The 10379-nt window shown below is 35.4% G+C and overlaps 1 protein-coding gene across 1 annotated transcript; it reads right to left on the bottom strand.

The window, feature by feature from the left end:
• Window positions 1–1654: 1654 nt before the first annotated feature.
• Window positions 1655–6070, bottom strand: LOC107762468 (actin-71). The gene is made up of 5 exons (XM_016580833.2): window positions 5925–6070; window positions 4497–4559; window positions 3979–4372; window positions 2671–3284; window positions 1655–2018 (listed from the first exon to the last, which is right to left on the bottom strand). Exons 2-5 carry the CDS (start codon window positions 4554–4556, stop codon window positions 1953–1955), a joined length of 1134 nt encoding a protein of 377 aa, XP_016436319.1. The 5' UTR covers window positions 4557–4559; window positions 5925–6070; the 3' UTR covers window positions 1655–1952.
• Window positions 6071–10379: the final 4309 nt, after the last annotated feature.

Below are 10379 nucleotides of genomic sequence, written 5' to 3'. Positions count from 1 at the left end.
CTTGTTGAGTTTTAAAAAAAAACCTTTCACATAATCTAATGATTCAAAACTAATATTTTTCAACGAAAAAAATATTATACCCTTATAATATTGGCTTGACTACAGCTAAATGAAGGGGTTTCAGCTTATACCTTTCAATTCCTTGAATGTGCTAAATTAAAATTAATGATAGTAATTGTATAGTCAAAGTTTTGTTATTTGTTTGATGTCCATTTATGCAAATTGACTCTTCAAACAAATATTCTTCAAGAAGAAAAAAGAAACAACTTTTTTTCTTAATATTGACTGATTTTGTGATGTTTCTTTCTCCAGCATGTATGTTTACTTTATTATATATATAAATAAACTTTTATTTGGTTTTGTAAACTCTTTTTTGTTATTTAGATAAACATAGACGTGCACCCTATATATTACATTTATTTTTAAAGAATTTCATTTTATTCAAATCTAGCTACAGTGTTTCAAAGAACTATACTTATAGGATTTTAAATGTGAAAGAGTTTTATAGTTATATGGAGTAGTTTTTTTTTGCTAGAGGCGAAGTAATATTTAAATAATTAGAAAAAATAACAAAAGTTCCTAACATGATTGCATATGATCATTAACCGAATTAAGTATAATAACATGATAAAAAAAGATAAATTTTATTTTAATTTAAATTCAAATTTTAGAACTTTATCTATAAATTCAAAACTTTATATTATATTATATTATATTATATTATATTATATTATATTATATTATATTATATTATATTATATTATATTATATTATATTATATTATATTATATTATATTATATTATATTATATTATATTATATTATAGTTACCATATACTATTGATATTTATTAGCTTGCCACTTGGCTTAACCATAATGTCAATTATATATATTAACTTTCTTGCTTTAATAGATATATAGATTAGAAAATTTTCGCAAATCATATAAAAAATCAACATACACAATTTGGAAATATTTATTAATGATCAATAAATAAAATATGAATGAAATGCAACAACCTTAGAAGAATGTAAACTTTAGTCATTTTTTTTAAAGATAGAAGAAAATTACGATAAACGTAAATACCTAAACATGTAAAAGGACTAAGATACGTTATGTGCGAGATCCGGGAAAAAGTCGAATCACATTATGTTTTGTGTATGTAGTCTTATTTTGTTATTTTTGTGACTTAAACCCGTAATTTTTATTTATACGGCGGTAACTTCTAATATTGCATCGAATCTCCCCTTCACAACAACAAAACGAAATGTATAATTTAGTAAATATATTTTTGTTTAATGATCTTTTTGCGATGTCGATGCTTAGATGGAAGGATTTGAAACTACCAAGTCAATGTTTGTGTGATTTTTTTTACTATTCCTAACCATTTTAAGAAAAGTTAAATCTGTGTAAAAACAAGTCTTTAACTTACTAAACAAATTTAGCATATCAGTTGAGTTCTCTGGCGCCGTGGCTGCGCTATAAATATTCTCAGATTCAGTAACCTTTTGACTTTTGTCTTTAATATTTCAATTTCAAGATCTCAAATCACACTTTGGGGACGAGGGACAAAGTGCCACTTAAACTTCAATATATTTTATCGGGATTTCTCTTATTATCTCTTCGTTAAGAAAATAGAAATAAGGTCCAGTCTATCACATATTAAAATTTGATGATGCTCTATAATTGTAGATTTGTACATTGCTTTGACATAGGCATAAAAATGAACAGTTCTATTCAGCTGAAAAACTTATTAGATGGTCCTCTTGAAATGGTACTGCAGAAAAAGAACAAAATATAGAAATACAACATGATATTTTGAATACAATTGATTAAAAGTAAAGAACTAAAAATTACACCAACGATATATAGAGATGAAACCAAAAGAAGAGGGGTCATTGCCATCAGAAACTCAAATCTTGAATCCGACTCAACTGCCTTATCATTTTATGATTAGAAGCACTTCCTATGCACAATGGAGGGGCCAGACTCATCATACTCTGCTTTAGCAATCCACATCTACAATCCAAAGAATTATAAGTATGTTAATTATCATCATTAACATAAAGATAAATGAGTTAACCAGTTGAGAAGGAGAATATATGTATAAGAATAAAGGAATATGCCCCTCTTTGGTTGGGAGCGATAAACTCCCATAGTGGTCTTTCTACGGCGCGAACTGAATTAGTCGAGACAGTGGATTTCAGAGAAAATCGGATGGTTAAACATACAAAAAAAAATAAAAATGCTAAACCTCCCATAGCGGGCTCGCTACAGCGTGATCTGGATTAGTCCAGCCAGTGTATTTCAAAAACCAAATGGTTACACCCCAAAAGAAAAAAGAAGGAACATGCTAACCGACCTCAATAATGGGCTTTCTACGGCATGATCTGGATTAGTCGAGCCAGTGAATTCCGAAAACCGGATGGTTAAACTAAAAAAAATGCTAACCGCCCCCATATTGGGCTTTTTATGATGAAATCTGGATTAGTCGAGCCAATGAATTTCGAAAACCGGATGGTTAAACCCAAAAAACAAAAAACAAAGAGAAGGAAAATGCTAACCCCCAATAAGTGGGCTTTCTACGGTAAGATCTGGATTAGTCAAGCGAGTGGATTTTAAAAACCGGATGGCTAAACTCAAATAACCGAAAAAGAAGGAAAATACTAACCTGCTGGAAGGTACTGAGGGATGCCAAAATGGAACCTCCTATCCAGACACTATACTTTCTTTCAGGAGGAGCAACCACTTTGATCTTCATGCTGCTTGGTGCTAAGGCTGTAATCTCCTTGCTCATTCTGTCAGCAATGCCAGGAAACATAGTCGATCCACCACTAAGTACAATATTTCCGTAGAGATCCTTCCTAATATCCACGTCGCACTTCATTATAGAATTGTATGTCGTTTCATGAATTCCAGCAGCTTCCATTCCAATCAAGGCAGGCTGGTAAAGAACTTCAGGGCATCGGAAACGTTCAGCCCCAATAGTAATCACTTGTCCATCAGGCAGTTCATAGTTCTTCTCGACAGAGGAGCTTGTCTTGGACGTCTCCAATTCTTGCTCAAAATCAAGAGCAAGATATGCCAGTTTCTCCTTCATATCCCTCACAATTTCCTTCTCAGCAGTTGTAGTGAAGGAATATCCACGTTCAGTGAGAATTTTCGCCATGTACTCGGTGAGATCACGACCAGCAAGATCGAGACGTAGGATAGCATGAGGGAGTGCATAACCTTCATAAATAGGAACTGTGTGGCTGACACCATCTCCAGAATCCAGGACAATACCTGCAAGAAATTTGCGTAAATTTCCAAGAATAGGAATCCTATTCGGCTGCAATTCATTCCATGTTTATCACCTATACAATTTGATAAATAAACCACCCCAGGTCACAACATCTGAACCGGTGCAATAAGCTCCCGCTATGCGCGGGGTCCGGGGAAGGGCCGGACCATAAAGGTCTATTGTACGCAACCTTACCCTGTATTTCTGCAATAGGCTGTTTCCACGGCTCGAACCCGTGACCTCCTGGTCACATGTCAACAATTTTACCAGTTACGCCAAGGCTGTCACAACATCTGAACCATTTGCACAATTACAATAACTGCTATTTCATTCGCCAATTTTTTCCAGTACACTCAATAAAAGTACTTGGTAGTTGGTATTCCTTATTAAGGTCTGTTAAAGTTGGTTCTCCAAAAATTTGGTCTATTAGTCCAAACAAAGTTTAAAAAACCAGCTAGGATTTTCCCATATTGTCGAACATTTCCCATCCATATACACAACTACTCCAATCGCTCCACAAAAAGGTCATCAAACTATATTGTTAGAAGAAAATATCACCTTAATATGATCTGCTAGATTTATCATGATACTATTTTACATCAATGACTAGAACTAGCTTAAATGGATTTCCTTATTATTGACACAAAAACACAGTTAACACTCAAAAGCAAAAACTACAGTGTGCAAATATCTTACCAGTTGTACGTCCACTAGCATACAAAGACAGAACAGCTTGAATTGCAACATACATTGCTGGTGCATTGAACGTTTCAAACATTATCTGAGTCATTTTCTCACGATTAGCCTTCGGGTTAAGAGGTGCTTCAGTGAGCAGAACCGGATGCTCTTCAGGAGCAACTCGAAGTTCGTTGTAGAATGTATGATGCCAAATCTTTTCCATATCATCCCAGTTACTTACTATCCCATGTTCAATAGGATACTTCAGTGTGAGAATACCACGTTTCGACTGTGCTTCATCTCCAACATATGCATCCTTCTGTCCCATGCCTACCATCACCCCGGTGTGACGGGGACGACCAACAATGCTAGGAAAAACAGCCCTTGGTGCATCATCTCCCGCAAATCCAGCCTGCAATAAAATATCAAATTGTTTTTAACCATATATTGCTTCCTAATTTTACGGAGAGATTAAAAACTAGGATGAATGAGGAAATTTAAAAGAAACTGCTAACAACTGGAAGCAAATTCATTACCTTAACCATTCCAGTTCCATTGTCACAAACAAGAGGTTGAATGTCCTCAACATCGGCCATTTTCTAAAAGTTTCACACAAGTAAAAAAGTTATAACCAACTCAAAAACAAGGCTAACGAAACACGAATGAAACCTTTTACTATCTGAAGAAGATTTGAGTGCTTTGTCCAATACATTAGGCAGCTTAGTAACAAAAGATTCAAACATTGACGGCAAAGGTAGTGTATTTCAACAAACACATTTCAGAAATGAAATGAAATAGCTTGTCTCTGCTCGTGTTTTCAGTATTTGGTTTTTTTAAGCCCAAATCAAATCCTTATAACTCAAGTTTGGTTTTGGTTTGATTTGATTTTTAATATTTTTAATCAGAGGAAAAATCATTATTTGTCCAAAAATTATATATCCAAATAGCGAAACTTTAGAAAAATATAGCAGGTACAGATTTTTCTGTTCACGTTCATTCAACTACATAATACTAGGACATCATGATAATCCCAAACTTAGAGCAATACTTCATTCCTGTTCATCATATTAAAAAAGGAGTAAGAATCTTGTTCACTCATGTAAGATGTAAGATGAAACAGTATTTAATAAAAACATAAATTAGGACCAAATCAGTTACTCCAGATGGATATCAAAATTAATGTGTTAGGTCAACGAACAAAGTACCACATTGGTAGCTGAAAAGATTGAGAGCCTACATATAAAGTGTAGGGATGTATGAGACCTTTTGGGGAAAAACGTGCTGGCTTGTCTCAAATCGAACAATATCACATCATGTTAAGAATATCTTTGGGTTGGTTTAGCCCAACACGATGAGACACAAATATTCAGTCAAGCAGACGCCACGTGTGCGATATATAATTGTACCAAAATATAAAGCCAATGCATCATAAAATTGCAAGCTGATTTCCAATAAAATTTTACAATTTACACCTCATTTTCAAAATTCCATTTGAACCTAAACTATTCATGTTCTTTTTCATTATTTTGGTAATTGATCGGTTCGTAGACACATGCTTACACTATTATGCAAGCTGAATTTGTATTCCGGAACGGTAATTTCCGAAAACTTAATGACGATCACAAGAAAATGAATATGCAGAACTCAAAATACTTGTAAAAAGGAAATTAAATCGATCATAATTTCACCTCTGCTTTGATTTCAAAAGCCTAAAATTGTAACTATAGGCTGTATAGGGTATTCAAAGGCGAAGGAGGAAATAAAAATGAACAAAAAAAGCAGAATAGTCATCTTTGTCACCTTAGTTTCAACAATAACAAAAGGGGGCGCAACTATTCAGGTTAACTATAGTTCATACACATGCTAAATTCTAATTAAAAACTTAAAATGAACTCAAATATACGTAAAATCTAACAAGAAAAAAAAAAAGCAAATAGTAAAAGGGATGAAATAAACATTCTCACCTTTGTTGCTGAGCTTTTCTTTTGAAAACCGTAGAGAATGTGAGAAAGAGTTTCGACGTAGAAATTAAATAAGACGTAGGAGTATAGAATAGGAGATATAAGGGCATGGATGTAAGAAGAACAGAAACCGAGAGAAACGCTTTATGCATTCATGACTCGATTCTTTTGCCTTATTTCTCGATTGATTTGTATTCTTTCATTTTAGTTTTTAGCCTTTGAAAAATATTTTCCTATTTCAATGGCCGTTATAAATTTTTCCAAGGTTAGTAAAGGGAAAGTAATTTGAAAATTGAAACTTCTACATATAAAATTTCTAAATGGGTTTTTACGATAAATATTGATTATTTTTTGGTAACTATCAACTTTCATTAATTATCAAGTAAAATATTTACAAATCCAACTAGACTTTATAACTCACTTTGTTGATCATATATCAAACAAAAGAACCTCACTGATGGAGACTATCCTGTACACCTTAGCTATGAAATATAAAATTCTGTAGAGGTATCCTAAGGTTATGAGCAACGCGAACATGACAAGTATAAGCTATTTCTCTAGCTATAACATCACTTGTACTTTCTTTCTGCACAAAAATTCTGTTATTTCGCTCAATCCATATTGCCTAGATGAACTCTGTATGTATCATTTTCACAATTCTTGCTTGTTTTGTCTTTTCCTCTTATACTTTGCTCTATCCAGTTTTGCATTTGATCCCATGAAGTCATTGTTGGCCAAGCAATTTGTATCCAAGCCATTAGCTTACCCCACACTCGTCTACTAAATTCACAATCAGCAAATAAGTGATCACTGCTCTCCTCTACTAGTTTGCACATTTGACACCTTGTATCTATTTGCATTCCCCGGCTTTTCATCCTTGTTGCTGTGAGTAGTTTGTCTTGAAGTTGGAGCCATGTTATGAAAACTGTTTTCGGCCTTGCTGCATTCATACACATTAGATCCTTCTAGGTAACTTCTGGTAATTTCCCAATCATTTTCAGGTAAATGCTCCTAATTATGCTTCTCCTGCCTAATGAATCATGATCCACAATGCTCGACTCCTTCTTTGCCTTGAATATTTTCCTTGCCATCCAGCTTGCTTACTGGGGAATAGGCATATTCACTAATTGTTTCCCATTTATGTAATACACATGTATCCATTTGATCCATAGAGTATTTTTTTACTATGTAATTCCTAGCATGTTTTAGCTATAGTTGCTTTGCTCCAGATCTTCAAATTTGTGAGGTTTAGACCTCTAGTTGATTCTGGCACACACATTTTACTCCAGGACACCAATGACTTTTTAGTAATTTCATTTGCTCTAGACCAAATATAGCTTCTGCAGTAAGCTTCTATGGCGTTCATCACCTTAGCATGTATTATGAACAATTGAGACCAATAAGATTGAACTCCAAATAGTACTGATTTCACCAATTGGACTCGGCCAGAATATGACAACTTCTTTGCCATCCATGGAGATACCTTGCAGTGATCTTGGTGATTAGGGGTTGCCATTTAACTAGCTTCAGTTTTCAAGCCAATGGAATCCCTAAGTGCCTAAAAGGTAATTCCCAATGCCCATATCCCAACAGCTGCTGGATATCATATTTTATAGGGCCTGAAACTCCACCAAAATATATAGCACTATTTGACAGATTAACTTGCAAACCTGAGACAGATGTGAAGTTGCCAAATTTTTGTGCAGTAGACCTACAAAAATTATATCTCCCTTGGCAAACATTAGCAAGTCATCTGCAAAACTCAAGTGAGTGATATTCATTTTTGAACACTTAGGATGATAACTGAAGATTGAAGATGAAGACACAACCAAAATTTGTTATTGAGAGAATATTGAAGATGTGGAATTTTGCCAAGGTAGAGATTTGTTGAATTTGGCAAAGTCCCACATCGGTGGGTTAGCCATTTGGTTGGGAAATTTTCCCTATAAAAGAAGGCCTAATGTTTAGGATTTAAACACACCTCTCATTTGCCTTCTCATCTGTTTAAGGCATTTGTATCTTCTCTCTTTAGTATTATTTCACTTGTATTTTTGGAGTGAAATAAAATATTGGTTGTGTCCGAGGAGTAGGCAAAATTAGCCGAACCTCGTAAATTCTGGTGTTCCCTTTATTGTTGCTTTATTGTCTTATTTATTTTTTGGTGGCTGTCATAATTTTTGTTATAGTAGTTGTGACTTATTCATACTATATACATTTGGCTTTCGCAACAATTGGTATCAGAGCCAAGGTACTGTCTAAGTATGCTCTGTGGTTGCAGCATAGTCTGATCTTCCACATCAGAAAAGATTTATCTTGGTAACTGAGTCAAGGTTCTGTCTGAGTATGCTCTGTGGTTGCAGCTTAGTCTGATCTTCTACATCAGAAAGGAATAATCTTGATTTGTGTCGTCAGCTATTAAATAATATTTGTGTCAAATATGGAAGACAATAAACAAGAAGAATCTACATCAAGTGTCAACAATACGTCATCATTGGCATCTTCGCTTATGACAAGAATTGTGTCAAATGCGAAATTTGCGGTAGAAATTTTTGACGGGTCCGGACATTTTGGGATGTGGCAAGGCGAGGTTCTAGATGTCCTTTTTCAACAAGGGCTAGATCTGGCCATTGAAGAAAAGAAACCAGATGTTATTGGAGAAGAAGATTGGAAGATTCTCAACCGTTTTGCTTGCGGTACCATTCGATCCTACCTTGCTAGAGAGCAGAAATATCCATACACAAAGGAAACTTCTGCAAGTAAATTATGGAAAGCACTGGAGGATAAATTTTTGAAGAAAAACAGTCAAAATAAATTGTACATGAAGAAGAGACTGTTTCACTTCACCTATGTTCCTGGTACCACGATGAATGAACATATCACCAGTTTCAATAAGTTGGTCACAGATTTGCAAAATATGGATACAACTTATGATGATGGTGACTTGGCCTTAATGTTGTTGGCGTCACTTCCTGATGAGTACAAGCACCTTGAAACTACTCTACTCCATGGAAATGACGAAATTTCTCTCAGAGAAGTTTGTTCGGCTTTGTACAGCTATGAACAAAGAAAGCGAGAAAAACAGAAGGGCGGAGAAGGAGAAGCACTATTTGTGAGAGGTCGTCCTCAAAATCAAACGAGGACAAAGAAGGGAAGATCCAAGTCAAAATCCAGACCCAGCAAAGATGAATGTGCCTTTTGTCGAGAAAAAGGGCACTGGAAGAAAGACTGTCCGAAGTTGAAGAATAAGGCCAAATATAATAATGGAAAGGCCATTATGGATTCAAATGTAGCTGATTGTGATGATTCAGACTTCTCATTAGTTACAACAGAGTCATCAACATCATCAGACATATGGTTGATGGACTCGGCTTGTAGCTATCATATGTATCCCAACAGGGACTGGTTTGTGGAATTTCAAGAAGGAGAATATGGAGTCGTCCACACAGCGGATAACAGCCCTCTTACCTCATATGGCATTGGTTCAATACGATTAAGGAACCATGATGGAATGATCAGAACATTGATAGATGTTCGATATGTACCGGATTTGAAGAAGAATCTCATCTCTGTGGGAGCCCCGGAATCAAAAGGGTTCAAAATCATTGCAGAAAATGGAGTGATGAGAGTATGCTCCGGTGCACTAGTGGTAATGAAGGCTAATCGGAAGAATAATAATATGTACCACTATCGTGGCAGTACAGTTATTGGGACAACGACAATGACATCCAGTAACGACAAAGAGGCATAAGCAACCAAGCTATGGCACATGCGCTTGGGACATGCTGGAGGAAAATCCTTGAAAACTCTATCAGATCAAGGATTGTTAAAAGGAGTAAAGGCTTGCAACTTGGAGTTTTGTGAGCATTGTGTCAAAGGGAAACAGACAAGGGTTAAATTTGGTACAGCGATCCATAATACTAAAGGCATTTTGGATTATGTACACTCTGATGTTTGGGGTCCTTCCAAAACACCTTCATTGGGTGGGAAGCACTATTTTGTAACCTTTGTTGATGATTTTTCCCGAAGAGTATGGGTGTATACAATGAAGAGCAAAGATGAAGTGCTGGGAATTTTTCTCAAATGGAAGACGATGGTGGAGAATCAAACAGGCAGGAGGATCAAGTGTATTCGCACAGACAATGGAGGTGAATACAAAAATGATCATTTCAATAAGGTCTGTGAAAATGATGGCATCGTCCGACACTTCACTGTTAGACATACACCACAACAGAATGGAGTGGCAGAACGTATAAACCGGACCTTGCTGGAGAAGGTACGGTGTATGTTGTCCAATGCTGGCTTGGGCAAAGAATTTTGGGCTGAGGCAATTACATATGCATGCCACCTCATTAATCGTCTACCATCTGCTGCTATTGATGGCAAAACACCATTGAAAAATGGTACGGAAAACCTGCTGTAGATTATAACTCTTTGCACGTGTTTGGCTCAACTGCATAT

The sequence above is a fragment of the Nicotiana tabacum genome, chromosome 10, assembly GCF_000715075.1.
Source record: "Nicotiana tabacum cultivar K326 chromosome 10, ASM71507v2, whole genome shotgun sequence".
Classification (NCBI taxonomy): Eukaryota; Viridiplantae; Streptophyta; class Magnoliopsida; order Solanales; family Solanaceae; genus Nicotiana; species Nicotiana tabacum.
Note: the sequence above shows the minus strand (reverse complement) of the source record. Positions and strands in the feature narration are given on the sequence as shown.